We start from the raw sequence: 27,451 nt of genomic DNA on the forward strand, positions 1-27,451 counted from the left end.
AAAATCGTTTTTCAAGGTTCATTCATGTCGTTCACGCTCAAGTTTTAATCTACTGCCTCCTGCCGAGCAGCCAATAGACCTGGAGCAAACCAGCTCAGGTTCAGTGCGTAGCTAGTTATATTATTATGACACGCTAATCGTCTCCGCTGGCTGCTGTTATCCTTGTGTAACAGACACTAAGGCTGTGCGCCGGTGCTTGCAAGTGCGCTGAACGTTCCTAATGCCCTGCAGGCTCGAACAGGGATAAAGGCCAAAGGCAGATAATGACTCCGCTGACAGAGGGCATCGGGGTAGAGGGAAAGGAAACGTGCAGGGCGGACAGGAGAGGGGGGGGGGTATCTCCTGCTGTATTCAAATGACTTGATGACCGTGTATCCTGTGCTCTGATTAGTATTTAAATGTAGAGGTCAAAGAAAAGAATTTGACCCTGACCCGCACATGGCGTCTCGATACTGACCTCCTGTGGACACTGGGCAGTATTACAGCTGATTGGGGAGGAACTTTTACATTGTTCTTATTGATGAAAAATGACCCCTTGTTTAAATGATTTATACACTCGAATTATTTGCAAGAACAAGAAGAATACGTTTTTAAGATGAGCTCTAAATACTACAGAAAGAAAAACTCACACACAGGTTTTCACAAAGGACTTAAAATTTATAAATATTCTCTCAATGGAACATTAAATCAGTTGGGATGTTATAGAATTCTTCCAAAAAATCAGAGAGATTTTCAGAGTGCATGACAAAAGTGACAATAATCCGATACACACGTTTCTTCTCTACTCCAAAAATATCTAGACTTTTTTTTTCTCCTAAATATATCAAAATATATGCAAACAATTAAGCATCAGTACAGACCACACAGAAAGCAGAATCTCATGGGTTGGTCAAGTGCTTTTGTTTTGACTCATGGAGTGAACACTTTGCGTGGCATCAGTAAATGTTACTCAGTGTTTGGACCACTGCCACGGTGGGATCACCATGAGTACGCAGAAACTTCCACTCTCCCGAGTGCTGGCCCGGCCTTGTTGTCATGGCAACAAAGGATGCAACTGCGTCCATGCAAAGCTGCTAGGAAATTGAGTAATGGAACTGGAACATTTCAACAACGCTTTCGTGCCCATGCTCTCTGCGAGGCTGGGCCGGCACTCGGGAGAATAACACATGGCAGCCTCCTCGCTCAGCTTTCTTCATCGCCTCCTCCAGGAAGTTCCTGCATCTTTCTCAGTAGCAAAAGGATGCAGGTGAAGAGGGAAAGCTGTTTAGCAGATCTGGGACGAGGCCATGAGAGTGTTTCCTGCCCTCTAGGGGACAAAAAGGTCAGTGCTCATCTGGGAGAAAGGCAACGGTGGCCTGCTGATTCGGATGGAGGGAGAAGCTGTTGAGCAAATCCTTAATTTGATTAACTCAGTAAATATCTTCAATCCCTAAATTCCACCTCAATGGAAAACTATATAGTTTGGATGAGGGACTGTATCAAAACTATTAATGTGAGTGGAGGTGCAATCTTACATTTTATTTTTTGGTTAATTGAATTTAATTAAAAACGCAGAAAGCTACAGTTGCTTCCCATCAATATACCATAAAATAACAGCAAGAATGCACCCGCACTTTGATTTTTAAAGGTAAAGCCTACATCAGGTCAACCGGGATTTGATAGCAACTTTGTTGGTGTTTATAAACCAAACTAAATCAAAATTTTAAAAGCTAAAATATAGAATTTATGATAATTAACAATTACATAACATTGACACATTCACATACTTCTCCTCCATGAAAATTTTCATACAGTCCCTAATTCATGACAGACCTCTCTAAATGAATTTAAACATTGCAAACTGGTCGGCATCTGAAGGGACCTTCTGCCTGACACCAGGGGGACGTCCTGTCCCTCTTGTCCCGTCTCAGATAAACTGTCTGTCTCTTCCCTAACAGGGCAGATCAATAAAAGCTCAGGTGACCAAGTCGCATTCTCCCAAACGGCACGCTTAAGGTCGGCCAGGTTGAGCAGGAGAGCTAGAAGTCGTTTCTCAAGACTTGTGTGAGTGTGTGTATCGTGTCCACTTCCGCTCTCCCGTCTGCCTGGGTGTGTGCTTCTGTCTGGTCTCCACCCCATGACAACAAAACAAACCAAACAACATTTACATCTCTGTCAACAACCGTCACTCACTCATTTATTCTCCAAACTCTTCAAAGTTACAACTGAACAGAAATCATTTCTATCCTGGAGCACAAAGAAACAGGATATAGTTCATCAATTAGACAACAGTATTTCCAAATAAGTTAAACTGAAATCTTAATATATTTTATCGTTTACTCCATTTAAATATTTTCTTTCTTACTTTAAATATAATTACTACAGATCTTGCAAAAATACTACACTGTGCATTGGCTGTCTGCTTGTTTAAAGAGTGCCCGGTGCTTCCTGGATTCAGATATGTACACTTCATTAGAAATTGCCCGGAAGGGAGAAGCTCACTGGCTATTTATTCTACAACCTTGGGTCACGTGATGGTGTTGGGTCCTTCCGCTTATTCTCATTTGGTCAAATCTCAATTAGCGCTGCAATGATTTAACTAACCTTAAATAAATGAAAAATAACACATATTCTTTTCTTGATCTGTTCCTTTTCCAAAAATAGTTAAGTCTAAAAATATATTGCATATGCCATCTTAGGAAAATCGACGTAATAAAATATTCTTAATAAGGAGAGATTTTAAAGTATGAGAATATATACATATATATACACATGTATATACACACACACACATATATATATATATATATATCCTCTTTGAAGAACCTGGGGATTCATAGAAATAAATGTTGGGGATCTTATTTTGTTTCGGGTTTAGAATTCATGCTGCTCAAATAGAGGAACAAGATGGCTTCTGCATGTTTTGAAGGCTCATCCAATGTTGAAGGAAAGGGTGTCTTTGCGTTTTGTGTAGGAAAGCGATCGGGTACTCTTTCTGTTTTTTAAAAGGTACACACACACGCGCACGCACACACACGCACTCCAACACAACTCGTTCTCTGAGTGACAGTAAAACACTTGCAGGTTAAAAGGCAATGAAAGAGAGCGGCTTCAAATCCACCACAACTCAGTTTAAAGTATCAGTCGAACCCCCCCACCCACACCCCACCCACCCAAACCCAAACCCCCTTCAGCTCAAATACACATCTAGCATGGTGCTACGTTCGTCCGCACAGCAAGTCAGGCTTCCATCCAGGTGCCTTTTAGAGCTCTAATCACATTAACAGTGTGGATACATACATATATATATATATACTGTATATTTATATAAGAGCTGATCAAGAACTCAAAGGGAATGACTCTAGTAATACATATATATATACTGTATATATTCCATGAGATTCATCATGCCGACGAACACGCTGGCCGACTCCTCTACCGCTGAAATAACAGAAAGACACGGTTCGCACGGACAAAAGCAGCCATGACGCCCTCACTGTTTCTGTCTAAAGGTACAACACACACACACACACACACACACACACACACACACGAGCAAGGGATATACAGTGAGCCCCCGCCTCGGTAAGATATTAGTAGCCGGAACTGAACCAAGCGAAAACACGTTTGATGTAATTAAGGAATGGATTAGTGCAATACAAAGAGGGAAGAAGGACAGAAGTGCTGACGAGGAGGAGAAGTGCGAGGGAGGAGAAGGGAATTCTGGCTTGTGTGACATCCTTTGGTTTATCATGGCGAGAGAGAGAGAGAGGGAGGGAGGGAGGGAGGGAGGGGGTAGAATTGGACTGGGTAGAAAAGACATTTCCCAGATGAGCAGCTAGGTCGACGTCATGAAAACCGCTCTGTATTTGTGGCCGGCGTCGAGCTGCAACAATTGGTTGATCCAAATTTGCCACCATTTATTTGGCCATTTTATCGTCGGGGCATTATTCGCAGCATGAAACCAGCACGTCCCCACCATCTGAACGCGTTCAGTTAGTCCAATGCCAAATGAAACCTCTATCGGGACAACAGGTACACCCGTTCTACCACTTCCTATTTGTGTGTGGTGAGAATAGCTGCCTGAAGCTCTCCCTGCGAGTCATAAGGCAAGTCACAGAGAGCAGTAAAGGTGATCGTTCTACGACAAAAACAACCACAACGCCTTAGCAGAGCCTTTCTGGAACAAGGCGTCTTCAAGACAGACAAATGTGGCTAAGAAGATGGTGGTTGTTGTTGTTGTTGTGTATCTGATTAAATAATTTACAAGCCGTTTTAACATGAAGCTGAAGAAGGCCTGATCTTGAGTCAAGTTCGGAAAGAAAGCTTGGCCTCACAAACTCTCTTCAGGTACAGTGTTTTTAGTTTGAGCATCACTCCAGATGAAAACGTTTCTATCAATTTCAGGAGAAGGGACACAGTAATAGAGAGAGCTCCACTTGCTCCACAGCTGCTTGTTTAGTTTGATTGCCTGAAAGCCTCCTAAAAAAACCACCGCGCACGCCCATGTCTGCCCGTCTGCCCTCACCGCCAAACCCTCCGTTCTCTCACGGAGACAAATCAAGAGAAATGAGACGACACTCTCCATTAGCTGCCCCTTCGCCCTGGCTAGTTGAACACCGTTAACACTGAGCTGACGGTGCAGGCTTGTGTATCCCGGAAGGACCTTAGCGCCGGACCATCCCTGAGCCATCGGCTTTCAAATGGTACAAACATGATTGTTGTGCCACGATACTTCGGGGAAAACACGGTCCTGAGGAGTAGCCCAGATTAGCCTGGTGTTCAGAACTCCTGCAGGGAAAGGATCGAGGTGGAGTGATGGCGAGGGGGCGGGGAAGGGGGGGAACGCGAGCTTCCGCGAAACGTTTGGCAGAATCTGAAAAATCAGCCAGGAAATATTGGTGCTCTAACCGAGATGGATTTAACGATGACATTCTAACCCTTCTGTGGTCGACTAAAGGGATCTGTGCTTTAAAATGTGCCACTGTATTTTGCCTCAGCCCTGTCCCGTCGCCCTCCTTCCCTCGGACCGTGAGGTGCTCAGCAGAAAAGACAGGGGTGTTCAGTCCTTCAAGCCTACCCTCCTTTTCCGTGCAGGAGGGGGAGGCCACGCGACGATTAATTCGTGGGTGCGACGGCCCCTCAGCCCCCTACTGCAGGTTCTTCAAGATGCGTCCGTAACGGAAATCGTAGACGTGCCGGCAGAGATACACCAACTCGGGGTCGACGTCTGTGGGCACACAGCGGTGGGAAGGGGGGGCGAAGTCGGGGCGGCAGGGCACCATGCTGGCACTGCCAGGTGGAGTGCCTTCAGCACGCCTCTTCACCAAGGCACAAAATCTGAGGGAGGAAAACAATCAAGATGTGATACTCTCGACTGTGAAATCAAGAATAAATCATAGGCATCGTCGACCTGCTGGAACCCGATAGTCACGAATTGTGTCTAAGCGCATTTTCATGCCCTTGCGTTTCCTCAAAGTCATTAACAGTTGCAGAGTCACCAATGTGTGACTAGACGAAACAGGCCTTCACGCATCTCAGAAGCTGAGGTGTTAATTAAAAGAAATGGCTCCAAACCTTCTGAAAAGACTCGCTAACAACTCTCAACGAAGTGTTAGTGAGTGTGCGCGTTACTTACCTACAGTACTGGGCTAGAGGGAGAACATAGCATCTGTCTTCAATGCAGGCCACACTATTCTCATCCTGATGCCGAGAAGCGAAAATCTCATTCTGAAACCAACAGTGGGTGTACAGTGTCACATCATCGCAAGTGTTTCCTTTTGTGCTGAACAAATGACAACTCTTTTCAACTGTGAGCACAGTGGAAATTGTAACATGTCCGCGTGCGACAGAAGCGAGCCTCTGTGTTCCTGTGTATCGGCGGCGGCCATACAAGGACAAACACAGTCGTTTCATTACATTCATCCTAAACACAGCTCCATTCTCTAGCAGTGAAACTGCATTTTTCCCTCATCTCGGCCTGTGTAAGGCTGAGGTCGGGGAGATATCATCATTTCTGGCGCTGTGGTTAGACTGAACCAACTATCAACTGTTTCAAGGCTGCTGAGCGAAAGATAATGACGTCTCCAACAACAGTACACTGCATCTCAACATTTGCGCACAAACAAGCAGAGTTTACTTTAATGTGTTATATCCTATATATGAGGACATTATTTCTATTTTTTTCCAATTTTTACTGAGATAGAAGTAATGACAATTCAAACACATCACTATAATTGACTTGTCTAATTATGATGATGCAGTTAATCCACTGAAATAAATAATATACAAAATTTTATAGATACAAGATGTGTTTTGACATTTATTCATACACTTTGGGGCCCCATTAAAGACGACTATAAAACTAATTAAATGAATCAAACAGAACTGAAATTTTTCATTTCGTCTGCTTTTCTTCCTGTGAATGTTTGTTTGCCCCTCACATGCAAACAACTGTTCGGTGTGCTATTGCCTGCGCAACTGGGGAAAATGTCATCTTCGCTGCGGTCCATTCAAGTCTCACCTCACAGTGTGTGCTGGGATCCCGTCCTCCCTGCGTGTGCTCAGGTCGGTAGTACCAGAAGAGACTCATCATTAGCTCTCCTGTGGCAGCACATTGACACAAACACAGACACTGGTAAACAATCTAGACCATATGTCCCTTCGGCCGTCTGTCCGTGCGCATATGCCGCTGTATCTGTTCAACATCTCCTTCTCTCCTCGTCTCCTTTACCTGTTTTGGGATCCTCCCACAGCGCTGATATCTTGGCAACATATGGGAGCGATTTCTTCCTGGGGCCTGATCGTAGCAGCACCGTGTCTCTGACACATATCACTTCACCGTCTCTCTCGACTCCTTCGTAACACTGCCGCAGGGCAGTCTCATCCTCTCCCTGAGACACACACAAATAACAAGAGCAGATATAATTCTCATTATGAGGACAAAACGGAGTCTGTCAGACAAAGCTGTATGGTCAAAACACAATTATCTTTTTTCCTTGAGGTGATTTTTTTTTTTTTTGTCCTTCTGCAAAGCAGCTGCATGCATGTTAAGGTTTCTACCAGCGGGGCGTCATTAGGTAGTGGGATACAAGAGACTGAGGACACAACCAGACAAGAGGCTCCTTGATCTCTTCCGCATCTTCACTGTAAAATGCTGCACTGAAAATAACCTACCGCGATGAAGACCTCCCGCTCTGTGGGCAAGCCAACGGGCCGCCAGCCATTGGTGGCACGTCTCCGGCTCACTCTCTTTTGTTTGGTGGTGCTGAGGCCCGGCATGGGAGGTGGCTGCTTCGTCACCAGCCGAGCGCGGCCCGTGGACAGGGAGCCGTTGGAGGCCTTGGCGCTCTGCGGGCACTCCTTGGCTAGCTTTAACCTGGGCTGGGGCTGGTCTCGCCCAGACAGCGGGGTCAGCAGGTGGGGTTTGGTCTGGGTGGAGGTGGGCACGCTGGACAGAGGGCAGCTGGAGATGGGCAGGGTGGGGGGAACCAGAAGGGAGGGGCTGTGATCACCCTGAGGTGAGGAGTAACCCTCTGGGAAAGTAAAGAGTGAGAGTAACACTGAGAAAAAAAAAATCATCAGCAGTGAAAAGCATTTTCCCTATAAGAACTGTAGCTCATGTTAGCCGGGTTCAGACTCCTTTGTTGGTGAATCGCATGGCTCCTCTGTAAATCTGCTTAAAAATAACCTCAGTCTTTTATCTTATTCATCAGTCAACTATATATAAACACATTCGCTACGGAAAACATTACAACCTGCCTGCAGCTCTGAAATACCGTATACCTAAGTCGGCCCCTGGAGCTATAGACATTTTCAAAGGTGATGCCCACAAAAAAAGGACGACATTAAACAGAAATGTTCACACTTGTTGGCCCTCACAATTTGCTCACAGCACATCATTTAATAACAAAGGACTCTTTGGTTCTGTACGTAATAACTTGATCCAAGTAGAACAGTAGGATAAAGGTTCCTTTCATAATGACAGCTGTACAAAGAGGGCTAAAGACGACTGGAGCAAACAGGCAACGCCATAGAGGAGCAAACATTGGGCTTGCACCACTGAAAAATTACCATCTTTGCAGTAAGAAACATGGAAAGAAACATAGAGGAGGTTTAACTGCAGATGCAAAACTTCTACCGAGCAACCGTCTCCACGTTCCCCTCACCTGTTTTGATGCTGTGGGTGCATCCAGTGCATCCTGTGCTGAAAGAACAACCCCTGTTAGTGACGGGAGGCATGGCCCTGTAGGTGTAGCCACCAATCCCACAGGTTTCACCATAACAGGGCGAAGTCACGGAGTTGCAGAAGGCGGGGTGGCCTATCCCAGAAGGGTGGGACACCTGCTGGCCCAGCAGCTTGGAACCAGTCATACGACTAGGGCACAAACCAGAGGAGGAAAAGTTCAGAGGTCGCGAGGCCAGGGTAGCTGAAGTTGTTCCAGTGTGTGTTGGGTGAGCGATGTGGACGTAGTAGCTGGAGAAGCAGTGTTCTGCAGTGCAGAGGCAGGGGTGAGGGCTGAGGGTGAGGGCCGTGTGCGGGTGGGAGTGCGTCAGGGACGGTGAGGTTACTAGGCACTCGCGCTTAACGGGGGTCATAGCTGAGTTCAGAGACTGATCATCCGATTCTCCGTAGGGCTGCTGGCCTAGGAAGAAGGCCAGCCGGTGGCAGTATTCCACTGACCCCTCTGGAGGACAGCAGTAGTATGGGCTCAGTTCGGTCTCCAGCTGCTCTTCCTTCACTTGTTTCAGCGGGTACGCTAGCATGCTGCGCGACTGGTAGCCTGGCTTGGTCAGTCGATGGGTGCAGCTGCCCGTCTCCCACTCAACCTTGGGCTCAAAGTCCGCCTTCTTCTTGCAGGCTGCACAGCCGCTGTGCACGGGAGGGACCTTTTTCCCCTTCTGCTTCTCCGCGCGTCCCTTGTGGTGGATTTTGACCCTGGTGTGCAGCTTTGGGGTTGAAACCGCAGCAGGAGCCTTAGAGTCTGATGTGATAGTGGCCGTGGGTGTAGCCTTCACTCTCTGTTTACTGGTGGCAGAGGTACTGGTTAGCTTCAGCAGGGCTGCGGCATTGAGTCCAGCCAGTCGTCTGGGCGTGGGGGCATGCAGACATTCCAGACTCATCCCCACACTCTCGTCACCTCTGTTAACTTTGGCCTTCTTGACCGCCTTAGAGCTTTGGCACAGTTCAAGTTCGTGAGGCGCGGAGACTTTACTGACGCTACCTCGCGAAGTCTTTGGACCTCCGAGGACGACACTTCTGGATGGAACCGCATCCAGAGACGCCCCTTCGTTCGCGGGTTCCTCCTGCCTCTTAGCCTGTTTGGCTGCAGGCTGGGGATCAGTGGCTCTCACAAGTAGGAGACTGTTTACTGCCTCGGCATTGAGAGAGGCCAGCCTACGCTTGCGTGGCTGCAGGACTCCCAAACCAATACACTCGCCATAACTTGAGCAGCTTGATTTTAATTTGGTTTTTGGTAATGACTTCTTTTCCTCCTTTCTTTCACCGTTTCTCCCTTTTTTGGATTTGGATTTGAGCAGTAACTGCTTGCGGCCGTCTTTTCGTTCCCTTTCCTTAGAACTCTCCTTTTCTCGAATGCTTTCCTCCAGTCGGGTAAGGAGGACGTGACAGCTGAGCCCGTCGCCATCTGAACTCCCGGCCCTCCCCCGCAAAGGATACAGCTTTCTGTCCCGCTTCTTGTCACGCCTTCTGTCCAGTTTCCTCTTCTGATCCAGTCTTTCCGCTTTCCCTTTCTTGCCGTTCATCTTCTTGGAGACGTCTTTCCCTTGTTTGACGATCTCATTTATCTTCTTGGTCCTGCCGAAACGTAACGTGCGCTCAGTCCAGGCACCGCCCATGGCGCCACCATGTGGCCAAAGACGGCTGTCGCCCAGCCACTCGGAACTGCTGTGGCTCTGCCTCAGGGAACCTTTCTGCCTTGCGTGAGTCATCACATGCTTCTCCACAGGGCCTAGAGATAAGAGACGGACAAGTGGTCAAAAATACAGTTTGTCTTAGTTTTAATATGCGCATACTGTACCAGTAGGCAGCCAGTGAACTACACTTCAAGTTATAGTGAAGTTTTTAATTGGCTCCGTCAAGAGCTGGTTCCTGAATATGTTCAAGGTCTTTTTAACTTAACACAGTTTTGGCTACTTCTGGCTGATCAGTCAAGAAGTGATGTCAGTGGGATGTGTATTAACGTAAATGTAGGGACAATTTACTGAGAATAAATTTGGTCATCTGTGTTGTAGTGACAAAGATGTTGACCGTGTTGCATAAGCCTTCAGCTCGGATACAACACAGCATCTGATTCAGCACATAAAGAAGCTCAATGATGAGTAAATTCGGCTGAATGGTTTTGTAATCAGGCTTTATTTGATCATATGGGGAGCTCCAGCTATGGTACGGGATCCTCTCACTACGATGGGTTTTATGTTGCACTGGAGAAGCCGATGCACTCTGTCATTCATTCACCACGCTCATTGCCTTATCACCTGGCATGCACGCAGCATGCAAGTTACAGCTTGTTAAGGCCAATTGTGAAGTCTGAAATGTTTAGTCTGAAAGGGAAAATGTCAAAACGGCGTTCACTCCGAACAATAATCTCAACAGAGGAGGAGGAAAGCGAACGCAAACAAACAAAGCTGACTAAATGCCAATTTAAGAACGGGACGCCATTTTGAATGATTTCAGTTTAATTGCTTAACATTTCTTGTCTTAGCATCCACATCATTTAGAGGAGGTTCTTTATTTCTACCGTTCAATATTGTCGCCGAAGCTCACTGTGAAATCATGGGGCAATTCAAGGCAATTAGCAACAAACAGTCAGCTGGAGAGTATTTGTGAGAATGTTCCCTTTACATGACTCATTCGGCATATGTTTAACTGTTCAGACCTTCACTCTACTTCAGTGTTTAGGGAGGAGGAAAAGCAGTGTATTAGTATACTGGAGGTGGTTAGGGGTTTAAAGAAATTTGTACCACAGCTGATAAAAACTGTAACGAGATCACAACATCAAATGTGAAAGGACGTTCTATCATTCAACTTTCCTTTTGAAAATCAAATTAACTTTTTTTTTCCAGCTTACAAGAAGTGTCCTTCACCATTACCGTCTGTGCCTTAAAAACACAAACATATACAAGTATGTGCTGATCTCTTTATTCTCAGTCATGCAAAATGTCATCAATCATTCACTATATGAGGTTTAGATCAGACTGAAGATTTAAAATAAATAAAAAAAAAATAGTCACAAGTCTTATCACTGCAAGCTTTCTAGTTTCTTCTCTCTGAAGCCGAACAGGCCAGGGCATCTGTTCAGACTAGTAAGGCTGCACCGAGAGGCCCGATGGCTGGTGCAGATTTGTCTGCAGCGTGGAGGCCTGAGACTTTAGCCCAACTGACGACTCATTAACAGTCCATGCCCGACAAGATTTTTCAAACATGTTGGATTTTGTCGGCCCCACTCTGACTGGGCTTGTGCAGCGTGAAGGCAGTCTAAGGCTGCAGCGTGTGAGTGATCCTGGCAATGGCCAACACGCCATCAGCTCCAGGGCTCGGAGGCTCAATTTCCATAGTGTTTAGGGCAGATTGCGTTGCTATACTTTGCTACACCACTGAAAACCAGGGCATTTAATGCCTTGAAATAAAGAATAATGCATCAATTTCCTGCGATCTACTTAGGGACAACGACAGCATGTTAATGAATGACAAACTCAGGCAGCGTCTTCCTCCGTCTTTCCAATGTCACAGGACAGCTAACTCCAGGCTGTGCTTCTCAGACAAGGTGTAATTAGTTTAGTGGTGCGACCTTGCTGGCTAAGACCTGCAATTCAATACCTTCCATACTTTATTCATCTGAATTCAACAAAACCACAGGTTCATGTTAAGACACAATAATCAGAGAACTAATTTTTGGCTACTTCAATATTTCTGCTCAAACTAACCACAGTTCAAAAACTGCCTGAGCTTTTACGTCGTCTCTAAACCATAAGGCCCACCAGCAGTCTGGGGTCACTGCTCAGAAGTGGAGGTGGGTAAATTGCGAGAAGAATAACCTGAAAGATATCATCTCGTTCGGCAGCGCTCTGGACAAACAGCAATTTGGTTCTTTAAACACAGCCTGGCCGGGTGATTCTCAGGAAGTAATTTCACATTTACGGGAAGATCAATGACCCTGCGCTCCATCTCTAATTGGTTAGAAAACAGATCATCAGTTCTTCTCAAAGCATCAGGCAGCGATCGCACCGGGAGACTTTTTATGATGAGCCTTATGATGATTTCTCAAGACTCTTAAGGCCGCCTGTGTCACACAGCAACCCAGATGGATTTAAACGGGGGAATCGACGGCATCGGAGAGGACGCACAATTTAAATTCAGTTCAAATCAGTCTAACGCAGCACAGAAATCAACAATAAAGTATCGCACACATCACGGTTACTACTGAGCACGAAAGTCCAGTTCTAAATTCCCTGCTGCTAAAAGCCATATAATTGCCACACAATTTCAAGCAGCCACTCTTAGCGCAGAAGTGAATACCATGCACAAATTGAGAGTCATTTTGAGACTCGCACATGAAATGCGATAACAAGCCCCACGTTCAAAGCAATAGCCTGCGGATCCAAACTTATGGATTACCTCCAATGGGTCCCAAGATAGAGATTAAAGGGATAACAACATCATAAAAGCAGAAGAGAAACCAAATCTCATACTGAAAGTAGATGATTAATACAGGGTAGTTTATCCCCTATGTAAACGTGAACAATTAACACCATAATGTAGTTTGAAAAGCGTTTGTTAATGTCTCTGTACAACTCCACCTGGATCCATTCCTAACTAGTGTACAAACATGTACTGAATGCTGCTAAGAAGGGTACCACTGTGGACTATTTCTGATAACTTTTATAAGACATTTATATACTGGATTTTCTTTGTTTCGGGTTGTTGCATAGTATAGGTTTAAAAGCATTATTCATGTTTTAACTACAGTATAGTTTGTAATTAAGCATTTTTGGACCAGTGATGAATATGTTAACAGTAATCATACCATGAGCACTGGAAACCATGAATTCTGACTGGTTGGAAGGTGTGCATGAACTTTAAGTAACCGCACAGTTTAACCAGATGCAAATAATGGTTGTGCACTATAAATTAATGTAATCACGGATAAGTGCCACGTTCAAGTGACTATCCAAGTACAGTCCGACTTAAATGAGGAGCTAGCCCGAGGCTGCAGAGAGGGCTCAAACCGCACAGAACATATTAAGAGATGGAGCGAGGGAGGTACGAGTGAGAACGAGATACCGGAGAGGGAGAGGGCAGGCTGCGTGTGTGTGAGAGACAAAGAGTGCTATGTAACCTCTCCTCGGCTCTTTTTAATAATTGCTGCAGAACACGGCACTGTTCAGTTGTTCAGACTGACAGCAATCAGTGTAAATTTCTCTTTTCTTGTCTTACGACTTGTCAGGATTATAACGACTCCTAGCACGGCCTCGCAAACAGCATCCTGTTTAGCTGGATGTTGCCAAGCAACTCAGACACCATTTGGGAGGCCCCTGGAAGTATAATTTGTGATAGCTATTTGAAACTGAGAAGCTAAATAAAAATGAGCTGCCTTATTTGTGTAAATTAGATTTTTAGTTTGATTAGATGCAATATTTTCTTCAGAGTCAGAGAATACTGATGCAAATGCTAAACAGGGGAGTTCAGATAAAAAATGTACTTTTTTTCCCTCTATGGAGCCTATGAAAATTATTAATATTCATACACTAATTCGGCATAACATTATGACCACATTCTGGCAACACAGACACTTGATCAGTTTGGGATCTAGTGAATTTGGACACCAGATCAACACCTTACAGCTATTTTCCATGTTTTGTTTTTTTTTGTTTTTTTTAGTTGTTCCTAAACTGTTTGTGTGTCTGTGTCAGGCTGCATCCTGCTGGGGATGGCTGCTGCCATCAAAGAGTGTTATTTCTATGGGATGGGGGTGTCTGCTCTGGTCTAGGTAGGTGGTACATGTCTAAGTAACATCCACACACATGCCAGGTCCAAATGCTTCCCAGCAGAACGCTGTAGTGCCACAAGGTTGCCAGCATTATTTGCATCTCCTCCTGACAGTGGTTTTAATGTTACGGCCGATCGGTGTATCCGGAATCAAATATATTATATCACAAAAAGACAAGTCCAAGGTGACCCCCTCCCCCTACCTCAAGCCACCAACGTCTTACAACACAACAAAACAGCACAGAACAGCCACTTTGTTTTTGAGTAATGAGCTGCTAAACAGCTAGGCCTGTTAACAGGCTCCCACTGCCTGAACCAGGCCCCGGTGTCAGCGACTATAGATGCTAATGAACTTAAGCAACACGGAATCTCCGCCGCAGAATAAATGAAAACTCATCACCCAGAGATGAAAGAAGTTTAAGCAACCTCTTCTGCTCTCTCAACAAATACACAACCAGAAAGATGAATTTAAAAATAGCCACATAACCCAACCACCTTTCTCCTTTTCTTTTTAATTAATTTTTTTTTACACTCCCATCTAGAATAATTTTTGTAAGATCCCCAGTTTGTTTCATTTTCTGGTTTCACGCTATATAGTTCAAGCATCCAAACATCCCTCTGGGGGGGGAATCACTTTTTAGATGATCTCATATCCAAATGAGACAACGTGAAGTCACAAGTGCTGCGGTTTAAGCTCCAAGATACACAGCACAGCCCTCAAATAAGCAACATGACATACACCTTGCAGCATAAAACATTAGTTAAGCAGGGAGCCATTGTAATCATCTGTGATTATACCTCATCCGCTGCATTTTTTTCTAAGTAAAAAAAAAGAAAAAAAGGAAAAAGGTTACTGCCTCTAACTTTCGGGTAGAGCCTTAAAACACGCATCAAAAATAAATAAGGGGTGGCAGCATTCGGATCAGACTGAGCGGCTCTTATTTTACATTTTCCATGTCGGGGCCGGTGGCAGGCAGGTTAAACAGGAGGCGCTGGCACGCGGAGCTTCATGAAGAAGAGATAAAACACTACAAGAATTTGAAACATCGTTGTCTTTTTGTTTTGCTTTGCACAGCCGCCTCGGGCTTGAATCTCCGATGCAATCGGCTTGAGGTGTCGGGTACATCCAAGACGCGCAAACCAAAAACGGCACACATTTACACCGCGAGCGTTAATGTATATATATATAAATATATAAATATACACACAGTGGCCGAGGAATTACAGTAGGATGGGATACAGTACAGCTTGACGTAGCTGCCCATCTGAAGTAGCCAGCCAGGCTCTAAATACGGGCTGGAGAGGGGAGGAGGGGGTGCTACCCGAATACACACAGATACACGCACACAACAAGCAAAATAAAGGATAGTCAGCCCCTCCTGATCATATTTTCTGACCGGATTCCTTATTAGCGACTCGCTGGCTGTTCCGATCGCAGTCCTAGTTGAGCGCTGGGAGGTTACTGCACGTACAGCAGCAGCCCCCGTGTATCGCTTCTTCTGGTGCACGAAGCGAAAAATGGGTTCTGCGCTCCTCTCTGGACGGCTGGCCAGCCGGAGCAACTTCAAACATTCGGGGGCGAAATAGCGGCGGAAAGCCAAGAGGGGAGGAAAAAAAAAACCCTCACCGAGGTGGTAACTTACGGGTCGCCGCCACGCGTCCTCCTGCCAGCCGGGAACCGTCGAAGAAAATCTGCGGGGAAGGAGGGGTGTAGAGAGGGGAGAGAGTCGGTCGGAACTGGTGCGATGGCAGAGCTCCGTGAACTGGGAGAGCTGGGGAGGAGTGGAGAGAGGACGGTCGGTGGCGCTGCCTGCGAGATGTGTGTATGTGTGTGTGCTCTTCCTGGTTGGGCTTCCACCGATTTGCAGAAACTTAATCTGAACCAATTGCCACACGGACCAGCCTCGCTTGACACCCCCGTCCTCCAATGACGGACAAACAGCTGTTTATCGTGAAGAGGGGAGGGGGCGAGCGAAATCAGAAACTAAATATTTGCAGTATCCGAGCTAACTTGGTTCCAGCGCATTAAAAACACACAGCGCTACATCATGGGCGATGGATGATCGTCTGCCGCCGCCCCCCCTCCCCTCCCGGACCCGACAACGACAGGCAGCCAGCCTCACCCTGTCATCTGTCGTGACCGAGCCAGACCAACCAACCGAAAGACTGTACAAAACGTGAAATTAACACGACGCCCGATCGCGGCTTTAATGACGGTGTCAGCCGTTTCCCATGTGGTCCACGACAGATCTGGCATTTAAATGCTCCTCATTTTAGTTTGACAAGTGACAAGATGCACAAGCCAGAAAACGCACACATAACTTCTTTAAAGTCCCATTATAGACTACTCATCATTATCAATTAATGCTGATTGCATGAATGCACAAGGCTCCAAAAGAGTTATATTTCAACTCCTGTTTGATTCATTAAATAAATTCAGTTGAAGACATTAAGGTAATAAGTTGCCTTAACAAGCTTGGACAGAAACAACATGAACCCGTGAGGCTATAAATCAAGCCCATCCTCCAACTGTAAAATAAGAAGAGAAGTGTTCCCCCAGCAGTTAAACTTCCTTTCAAACCACTGTCCATTATTGGGAAATGCTCTCCAACTATAATACACATGTAGGACAAAAAGAGTTTCAGAACATTACCGGCGGTTTGGTGTTGCAGCTGATGGAACTAGAAACGATAATATTTTATAGTCCCATTAGGATCTTAGAAAAACCCAACTACACCCACATCCTCTCAGGTGTTGAATTCAAAAAATAAGCTGGATTGCACCTAGAAGTGCCCATTTTGACATAAACTGTGCCTGCATTAATGAAAGCTAATACAATGCTAATATAAGTGGATTCATCAAGATGGACGAGTTGTGTGTGTGGTGCTTTCGACAACCCACATTGTCTACACATCTCTGTCTGGAAGCCTGCTCCCTGTCTCAAAATGAGTTGCTATACCTCATTAAAACTTTGTTGTGCATTGTTGGGATGTAAACTTCAGTACACACATTGACAGTGGCAGGGGAAGCAACACTGTAATAAATGACACGAGTCCCTGTGACGTATTTCATTAGGCAGAAGTTTAAGGTTGCACCTGATCCAACCTACAGTAAGATCACATTTCCCAGTCTGAAAGTCATTTTATTGATTTTTTCAAGTCTGACTTATTCACGTTAGTTCATTTATAATTGTCCAACATGCATCTTAAATGTCGTTTTAAAGCCGATGCCATTTATTAAGTCAGAGTGTTCAAAAGATCTACATAATCAATTCCAGTGATGAACTGAAACAGAATGAACGGCACGGAGGGGGGAAAAAAAATGTACGTAGTCCTTATGTTGCATTTCATTAATCAGCAATGGTTTTATGTTGCAGCTGATGGAAACTGCAGTAATGTCCCATCTTCAAATGTCATCAGGGTCGTGGCCAGATCTTACAAAAACCTATGTCTCCTTGCATCCTCCAGTTGCCATTAAATGTCAGTCACTGTGCAGACTTTACATAACGGACTTAAAACTGTTCAACATACGCACTAAAATGCAGTTTCAAAGCCTACTCAGCATTGCCAGGGAAACTCTAGAGGGACTATTCTGAGTCTTTTATATAGATATTTTGTTAGAGTGGTAAAAAAATAAAAAATAAATCTGCATAATTACTCAGAAATGTACATTTGGGCATAAAACGCCAATGCAGAAAGAAGCATCTCCAGTGTGGAGGTTTACATGGCTGGGATCTTGGAAGCATCCTTTCAGCAAGATGTACAAGTTGTGCTTGTTGCTTGCCACCATCCAGTACCATTATACCCGCACTATTCTGTCACGAAGCGTGCCTCCTGTATTAAATGAGTTTCTGTACCTCATTTAAAAAAAAAAAAAAAAAACTCTCACAGACTCTGTCACTCCGTGTCCTGCCAGTTAACAGTGTTTGGCAATGGTCCGACACTTTCTTGATGATAGGATAATTAGAACTTAATCACGTACTAACATTTAGTTACTCATCAGTGACTGCACATTTTTATTTTGTTAGTCAAGATAGTCAAAAAGTGGACTCCGTAGCACCAAATCAATGTAATTAACCCATCTTACATATTATCTACGCATGCAGTCGCTTGATTTTAACTCTTGTGAAACACCGCGACACAAACAGGAGCATACTCTTAGATTCTTTGCACCTTTGTTTACTGCTTGAGACCACAGATCATCTATTTTAATTGCTTTGGGTCTGTAAAAAGCATCTACTGCAGTTTTTTCCTCCCCATTTCGCTCAGAAAGGTTGAAAAGACTTTTTTTTTCTAATGGCTTATGTAATCTGAAAGAAAAAGGACTTGGTGTCGATAAAAGCGGCCACTTTGCCACTTAATCCAAAACCCAGTCTTTATTTAATGGCAAGAAAGGGTGGAGAAGGTCAGGGAGGTTGAGAGAGCAGAATTAGACAGAAAACCGAAGTGATGAATGCAGAGCTAATGCACCTATTCAAACTCCCCAAACAATGGCCGCTACATGCCAAGCCGCTCGTGCAACTTAAGCGATTGCCGCATTGTACAACATCGAATAATCAATACCTCCACTTTTTTGGGAAGCTGATCCAATCAGTTGCATTGTCACATTAAAACCTAATCACATTTTTTTTTAAGCGCCGCTTGTGGAGAGCGCAGATTTGATATGAGAACACCGTCCGCCAAGGCTGCAAAGCTAAGAAGTAAGCTGGTTTGCATTGATGAGTTCACTCGGGCAAAGGAGGGCGGTCGTCAACTGACTGCGAACACGAGTAACTATGATTTGCTATTTAATGTAAAAAGCAGTGAAAAGTTAACATTTTGTCTCCTCTCTGAGAACGGAGGCCACAGTTTAGACTCAGTAATGATTACAGTAATGAAATGTTCACAGAAACTCACAGTAAACTGCTCTGCTGGACGCCCTTATACTCCACATGTCTTTAACACACATTCACTGGAATTCTATTCACATTATATAGCCGTGCTCTGAGTTATTTTAAATCTGATGCCAGTATTTCGTAACAACGCAATAAATGTGTGTGTGTGTGTGTAAGCACATTTTTAGATCAATTAGTGATATGATTTTTAAACGATCAAACGCACTTTTATACACAATTGTTCAAAGGCAACGGCTTTCTACTTCCACACAGAGACTACATCGTAGCCTATGTGAGTGGACTACACCGGTATAAATATTTTGTACTCGTGTGCTGGTGTTGGCATCGCTCTGTAATTACACAGCAATTGCTAGTTGTGTTGAGTTTCTCTGTATAATTCAAACAAAAGTAATCGGAACCCGGCAGCTCATGATGGCACTGGAAGCTCATCCATGGGGATCAACAGTTACTTTTACTAAAAGCGCGGCAACGCAGCAAAGACAGAAGACGTCTGAGGAACAATAGGAGGCAAAAGGACGGAGAATGTTCCGCGGTTGCCCGGCAAATGGTCAGCTAAAAGTACCTGTGGTTACACCTGTCACCCAAAAAAAAAACAACCCTGCCATGACTTGAGATCCGACAGCACTCTTATGCTCCGTATGCAAGTAATTGGTGGGTAATAATTTGTGGATTGTGTGCATCAGAAGCAGCTGCGTGCGTGAGCGCGTCATGACTTGGGGACATTTCAATCATTCTGGAACAAGCTATGAGGTCTCTCTCCCTCCCTTTCATTGAAAGCACACAAATTAAGTTAGTATTCGCTTATTGATCTCCACACTGACATTTACTGAACCCTGACATGCTGTAATATCACCGCTGTGCTGTTTGAAGCGGCGAGAGAAGATTTTTCCGGTATCAGCGCAATCACGTCAGTAGTTAACCTCGAGCCGCCGCGTACTTTAATGACAGAATCACACACGCACTTTTCTCGGGGTGCTCCGGTTTCCTCCCACCTCCGAAGACATGCTTGTTAGGTTAATTGGCGATTCTAAGTTGACCCTACTAGGTGTGAGTGTGAGCACGAATGGTTGTTTGTCTCTGTGTTAGCCCTGCAATAGACTGGAGACCTGTCCAGGGTATTCAGCTAGTTAACAGTTTCAAGGTCAGAATATTTTTAAAGCCTCTCAATATAAAGTTAGCCATGACAGCTTGCGCCTTAGCACTACCACAGGAATGCACTCGAATGCTTATCAGACCAACTCCAAATGAGATCAGATCCCTGTAAGGTGTTCTCAACACGCTCTGGGTGTGTTCACACCTGTACTCGGCCGAAGACGGCCACTTGCCATCCGACTGCTCAGAAAAAGTTTTCAGACCATTTACTGTTCCTGGATTACGTGATGTTTGCGACATGCGGTTACAGCTTATGGCACAGGGCGCAGAGCTACCCAAGGCTCAGATCTGACGCAGGAGCACAAATCTAACTTAACTAGAGCGTAGACAGTTATTTCTTCAAAGAGCTGCTGGAGGCCAAAACTGAGCAAAGAAAAGATGTGTCCAGGCACGTGACTCCAAATCAATATTAATGCAACATTCACATTATAGTGTTCAGTTTGTTGCTAAAGGCAACTAAAGCAAAGGTTAATCAGGCGCCTCACTTCAGAGGTGTATTAGGATTTGCAAATTTGTTAAAGTGTAACTTGTGGTCACATCTCTTCAACCAATTTCACGAATTTACAATACTGTGTTTTACACATTTTTGCAGTTTTATCCTTCCTTCACTTTTACTCCAAACTGCAACTTGTTTGACAAACATACATGTAATTCATGTAATTTAAATGGGATGAAAATGAACAAATAAATAAATGAAATGTCTCTCATCATTGACTATGTTAATGGTGTCGTTTCCCCCACATTTAGCATTTTTCAGTTTGCGTCGGCTGTGTCGGGAGTTTTTAGTTTGTAGGAGGATTCTTTGGACACGTACGTGCCACATTCGGAATATGCGTCTCTCTTTTTGGGGATTTTACAGCAGTGTGCAACACACAAACACACAGTATAAGCAAGCAGCATTTTCCCATGCGAGGAAAAATGCACCCACTTTAACACGATGAAAGCCTCGGATAAAAATAGGCTTTTGGACATGCACAAATATCATAACATGACATTCATCCAGAAGATGGTTAAAGGAACAAAAGAAGGGAGGGAATTCATGAGTTTGCATGGGCAAGCACACCACATATTGTTTTTTTTTTTTGTTGTTTTTTGTGAATGAGTTCAAAAACCTGAATATTTTCCGCATGCAGTCACCGACACAACATCAGTCGGTGTATGATTCGGTTAACGGATTCAACAGCAAAAGTGTTTGTCTATTAGTGGGCTTCGAACACAGAGGAAGAGTCCAATTATAGAGCCAACCCGGCAGACATCTTTCCACTGGGCTGCAGAAAGAGAGATTAGGTGGTGAACACTTTTTTCTCCTTCTTCCAAAGAAAAGCAAGGATGTTCACAGACTTGAGAAAACACAAAAAGTGACACACCCTATCAGTCGAACTTTAGTCCACACGTCCCCGAAGGACGACACACACACACACACACACACACACACACACACACACACACACACACACACACACACACACACACAGTCCCCAGTCAAACAGTCAAATACTTAAGTAATTAAAATTTCAAACTGACAACAGACGTGAAAGTGTCAGAGTTACTATGGAGACCAGAGCATGATAAGACAATAAAAAAAATTAATTCAACAACCAGGGCGGTGCTTTCATAGTAAAAGGGCCACCGTACAGGTTAATTATGAAATTATGCACATACCGTAAAAACAAAGCTGCCCCGCGTATTGAGGCGGCATTATTTGCAGCTGCCAGCATTAAAAAAGCAAAGACGAATATATGTACAATAAAAGGCATTAATGGGGTATGAAAAGTGTTCAGCGGATGTGATTAATCTAACATAGCTTATAGGTAAAAGGTTTCGCCGGGGCAATGGCAGCAAATGAACATAAACAAGCCTCGCCCAATGAAACCAAGCAACCATGACAGTGATCTGGCTTCTCATCGGAAGCAGCAGCTCCTGTATGGAGCTGTTGAAATGACAGCCAGAGTAAACACACACACACACACACACACACACACACACACACACACACACACAGACACACACACACACACACATGCACAAGCCCTTTGACTAAGTAATACACCCAAATGAAGTGAAAATTGGAGTCAGACATTTCGGAAAGACGACATACGGAGATCTGCTTCGCATCTTTGAGACATTACAGGTAAAGCTGTTAGTCGGTGTAAATAGAAGCAGAGCACACAGTTAAAAATTGAATGCCCTGTAACCTGCATTACACCTCACTGAAGGGGTCAGCGTGTTTATATATGTAAACGCAGCAGCTATTTAAAATATCCTGTCCCAACTCAACACATTAAAACTGCACTTCGAGCTGCAGTGCAGCACATAAATGAAACTCTGTTCCGTTCAAGCCCTTGTTAAATGAGTTTATACAATGCTAATTAATCCAAACTGTGCTTGGTTAACCTCTCGGTATTTCACAGTACACAGGGGTTTCAAATCTGGTGTCTGCGGTGACATTCTCAAGCTGGTGCAACAAATAGGAGCATGACAGTCCAAGCCATCCAACAGCGAGTTTATGATGCTCCAGATGAAAAGGAATGAAGTAGTGCAGTCCTCTAAAAGAGAAAGCGATAGATGGGGAGGACATACGGTGCCTTCAAACGGGGCTGTGTTTGCAGTGTTCGCGACAAGAGTCAATACGAGCGCCGACTCTTCTGGTATTCACAACCTCTGAATACCACAGAGGTCGAATTTTCTGAGAGCCCACAGTTTACAAGTCATGAAGTGTTTGCTGACATTTCCAGAAGTGGCGGAGGCCATGGCCATTTTTTTTTTTTTTGAGGTAAAAATATATTCGCAGTGCAGAGATTTTACTCATAATTTGAGGAACATGTTGACAATCCTAACAGCCTCGCCTTTTTATTATGTCGTTGCATTTCTTATTTGCTTGCTAGCTTGACAAACCATCAGCCTTGGTTGCTTCTAGACCGATCCGATACTTGTTTTGCAAGATTATTCTCACAATGTACAGCAGATGTTAACGCCTCAACCCCAAGCCTTTTGTGTGCGTGAATTCCCGTGTGCCAATCAGAAGCAACCATTCGAAACCAGCTAAATTCTGCATGAACACGTCTGGCTCTTGTAAATTTCAAGCTTGCGCTGCAACACAGTTATAAAAACAATTTCATGTTGGACATGCTGGCTAGCATTATTTACTGTGTAACTGTTATGTCTCTCAGCTTACTCTAAAACTAGTTAATGATATTTTTTACCAAAGAATTTCTCCCAGTTCACCTGCAGACTTCATGCGCACGTTTGATTAATTCCTCTAACTGCCAGTAGGGGGTGATAAAATTTCCACACTGTCGCAAATGGTACTTAAAGTATTAAAAGTAAACATATTTGCATTCTGCGACTATTAAATGATCATATAGTTCACAGGTGTCAAACATGTGGCCCGCGGGCCAAAAGCGGCCTGCCAGAGGGTTCGATCTGGCCCGCGGGATGAATTTGCAAAGTGCAAAAATTGCATTGAAGACATTAACTGCAAATTTTCCAATAAAAGTAACTACTTTTCCTACATTTCACACAATTTTAGTAAGAGCTGTGGACATAACACAACATTGAGACATACAAATTGCACTTCTTTTTCTTAAGAAACATCTGGTTGTTCATAAAAGATTTTGTAATAGTGCAGTTCATTAAATGTAAACATGTACTTCTTTGTGCTAAAACAAACATTATTTGAAGGTCTGGCCCCCTTGAGATCATATTGTTCTGTACGCGGCCCCTGAACTAACAAGAGTTTGACACCCCTGATATAGTTAATTATAAGATTGTTCATATTAATGCAGAAATGCAACATTATCTGGCCAAGGTGGAGCCACTTTAAGCTGCTTTACATTCCACTGGTCTCCAATCTGAGGGTGTGTCCCCTAAAGAGCTAACAGACACACTACCAGTCAAAAGTTTAGGCACACCTTCTCATTAAATTCAATGAGAAAGTGTGTCCAGTCTTTTGACTGGTAGTGTAAATCGGTTTTGGGGAGTGTGGTGACTCACAGGAGAGGAAGTGGTCGCGCTTTTTTTCCCCCACAACCTGCGTTTTGATTTGTTTTTTGCGAGACATTGCATTTTGGATTGGATCTTACATCCTGGTCCCTCAAAGAGTTGTTGAAACAAAATCGCTCGAGGCATTTAGAGGGGAAATGTTAGTCTTTTTGTTGGTAAATGCCCTCACTTTTGTGTATTGTGTTTTGTAAGCGTATCATGTTTTTTTCCTCTTCTGTTTGGAATTTAACTAGAGACACAAAACGCAATTGTAGAAGTAAATCGCTGCATAACTTGGAAACAGTCAAGTTATAGTCAAAACTATAATTGAGTAAGCTCTTAGTTTTTTTCCACTCTGCAACTGTGTAATGGACAGCTACCAGATATTACTGTGGAACTGTAGAGAATAATACAAAGGTCAAGATATTGTAAAGGATTAGCACTGCTGAATGATGATGCACGGAGCTGGAATAAAATAAACGAATATAAGCACAGATTTATAAATATCCAAAACCTCGCTAATATCCCTAATCCAGAATGATCCCAACGGCAAGTATTTCATTGATGATTTAAGCATTAGATTCGCAAGTTGGCAGAAATCCACTGCTAACTCACAGTGGATTGCCTTTACGGCCCAGTTATTAGTCCTGCATGGCTATTTAATGACGGGTCTAGGTGTGAGTCATTAAGAGACTTCTACATTAAGTTTTATGACATTTATGACGGTTTAGTGAGGCGGGGCGCGGGCGTGTTGGATCAAAGAGAAAACGTGGTGAAGAATGGGCCTCCTGAAGAAAATCCAAAGGATTAATGTTCAACCACAATAAAGGCGCGTGTCACGGAGCAGCCTGGCAGATCAGCGCTCTGCAGGACAGACTCATGGCAGCCCTGGAAAATTAGACTTGTCAGAAAACAGAACCCATTCAGAAGCATTTATGATTGTGGCAGCAGGAGAAAGAAAATCATAAATGCTAAAGGTCACTTCTAGTGACTACTAAACCATGTAGAAAAAAGAGAGCCTCATGCAACTAGCGTTGAGGAACTTCTCTTTTATATGAGTGACAAAACTTCCTCTGACATTAGGGTCAAATCGATGAGTAGGACATCAACAGACATTCTCCTCTACTACATTTCATTGTCATTTGTTGACTTAAATGAGCTAAAACGCATCGGTCTAGTAAAATTGTTCTGCTCGAGTCCTGGCCTGGTGTCGTGCTGCACCACATTGGGAAGCCAAATGTGGCTCCAGCTCAACCAGCCATAACTCATAATGTAACCATAATCATTTCAGGATTGTTGTTTTTTTTTCCGCAGAACCGGTATCGTTACTTTCGATTCTTTGAGTGCGTTTATTAAAACCACTTCTGTGCTTTTGCTCAAATAAAAGGCTAAAGCGAGGACTTTGATGTCTCGACGCTTAAGTTTCACGCTGCCGATCAGGTGCTTGTCTGCAAAGTAGTTTTGTGACACGCTATTCAAATATTGAAAGCGTGAGCAAAACAGTGGCTACTGTACGTCTCACCAGATCTGGTTTAATAAATGTAAAACACTTAGTTATTCCATATGCTGTGCCGGAGCAACTGTAGTTTAAAGGGCTGCTATATGAAATATTTACACTTGACTGATTTCATCTTACTTTTTCAGTCTATTCCCGACGAAACGAATTGAAGCATGAAAAGACGTGAAGAGAAACCTCTGCTGCTCCTCTCTGAAACAGTGCTGAGGAGCATGGGTGGACGACTCGGCCTTGGGGAGCTTTATCAGTGATGTCATAACAGCATCATCCCTTATGAGCTCACTGCCTTAACTCTTAATTGCTGTGGCATTTATTGTAAACCCCATTCATTCACATCAGTGAATGCTGAACCCTCTCTCTCTGGTGCGACAGTAGCCGTTTATTTTTTTGCACAAACCCAAATTCAGATTCATATGCAAGGAGCAGCCTAGTGAATGCCACAGGCGTGTGCGCCACAAAGTTCGCAACCCATCATGCGCACACGCAGTGGCACTGGCACCCAGGTGCGCATCCTTCCAGATAATCAGAATATCAGCGAGCTCACGAGCTCCTTGTCACTTCAGTCTGTTCACACTATCTCTCGGCATTACACTTTTGTTGCTGGAAGTGGAGGTGGAGGTGGTGGTGGAGGAGGAAGAGGAGGCGGAGGGGGGTCGTGGTATGATAACACACATTGCACGTCCAGTCCGACGGAGTACCACTCCCTGGGAATCTCCTCCATCATCATGGCCATTATCTGCCTCTGCAACGTCCTCCAGACATGACTAAAAAAAAAAAAGCGTGCACAAAAGAGTGCCCGTGCAACCCGTACTCTGCCTGAATAAAAAAAAAAAGCAAAGAAAGAAGAGGAGAGATAATGTGGAGCAGCAGCTACTTACCGTAACGCAGGTCTGTGTGGCAGGAAAGGCAAGGCACTTCGTCCTCGCCTGATTTTCGCTGGTGCGAGGAGACAGTCGGGGCACCTTATTATTTTTTTTTTCGCCCCCCAAAACGACTAGGTAAGACAAGTCAGAATCATCCGACTGGTTAAGCGATGCGGCTCAAGTGAAGGGAAATAAAGCGCGAATTCGTCGCCGATGTTGCGCCGCTCCACTCGAGGGGAACCCCTTTATTTTTTGGGAAATCGTCCAGAGGAGGAGAAAAGAGACGGAGCAAACAACTCTCCTCTCTCGCAAGAAGAGGCAGCACTCCTCCTTTCCCCTATTTCTCTCGCGCTCTCTCTGTCTTTCTCTCTCTATCCCATCCGATCGGCTGCAAACCCCGAGTCGCCAGTAGTCCGCACGTCGCTTATATCCGTCACTTGGTATTAACCCAGTACGCAGCTTTCAGTTTGCGCACCAGTCGAACAACAACATGACTGACTGACTGACTGACTGCAGGGCTGACAGACTGGGTGGGCAGGGCCCCCACCGCCAGCGACACCTCCTCCTCCGCCTGCCACGCGAAGTCAAGGATCCTCCGCAAAAGTCTCACCGCGCTCCTTGTGCAAATCTAAGTAACAAATATGCTTTACATAACGACGACAGGAACCACATCCTCGTCCGACTTTTGTGCTGAAGCATGTGATGGCAACATGGTGAGCCTTTTAAAGGGGTATCCACGCGTTAACTGCAGACAGGAGTTGTCTCATCGGAGCCACTCCTCCTGAACTTTCTTCGGAGGGATGAGCCGCGGCGTTAATTGGACGCGGTGATGAGCGTCAGGCAGCCTGGGAGCACCTGTGCACAAACCGGTGGGATTCAGGCCAGGAAAAACAAATCCACCGCCTTTAGGGTGCTTGTGGGGGGCTCTCTGCCCAACACGTGTCAGTCACCTTTCAATTTAATCATACATCACCCCTAAGACGAGAACCTATAATTTATAGAGGCTTGGTTTTTCTCCGTGCATGTGCACTGAACTAAATAATAAACTGGTTATCATT

The 27,451-nt window shown here is 44.5% G+C and overlaps 1 protein-coding gene across 3 annotated transcripts; it reads right to left on the bottom strand.

The window, feature by feature from the left end:
- Nucleotides 1–636: 636 nt before the first annotated feature.
- On the bottom strand, nucleotides 637–27,291 carry LOC124999252 (bromo adjacent homology domain-containing 1 protein-like). Of its 3 annotated transcripts, none has more exons than XM_047574069.1 (7): nucleotides 26,409–27,291; nucleotides 8,148–9,950; nucleotides 7,156–7,514; nucleotides 6,713–6,872; nucleotides 6,503–6,582; nucleotides 5,618–5,709; nucleotides 637–5,319 (listed from the first exon to the last, which is right to left on the bottom strand). In XM_047574069.1, exons 2-7 carry the CDS (start codon nucleotides 9,928–9,930, stop codon nucleotides 5,130–5,132), a joined length of 2,664 nt encoding a protein of 887 aa, XP_047430025.1. In that variant the 5' UTR covers nucleotides 9,931–9,950; nucleotides 26,409–27,291; the 3' UTR covers nucleotides 637–5,129. The 3 variants fall into 3 exon arrangements, with proteins under 3 accessions (XP_047430025.1, XP_047430026.1, XP_047430024.1); XM_047574070.1 differs by lacking the exon at nucleotides 26,409–27,291 and adding an exon at nucleotides 15,615–16,014; XM_047574068.1 differs by lacking the exon at nucleotides 26,409–27,291 and adding an exon at nucleotides 15,631–16,013.
- Nucleotides 27,292–27,451: the final 160 nt, after the last annotated feature.

The sequence above is a fragment of the Mugil cephalus genome, chromosome 21, assembly GCF_022458985.1.
Source record: "Mugil cephalus isolate CIBA_MC_2020 chromosome 21, CIBA_Mcephalus_1.1, whole genome shotgun sequence".
Taxonomy (NCBI): domain Eukaryota; kingdom Metazoa; phylum Chordata; class Actinopteri; order Mugiliformes; family Mugilidae; genus Mugil; species Mugil cephalus.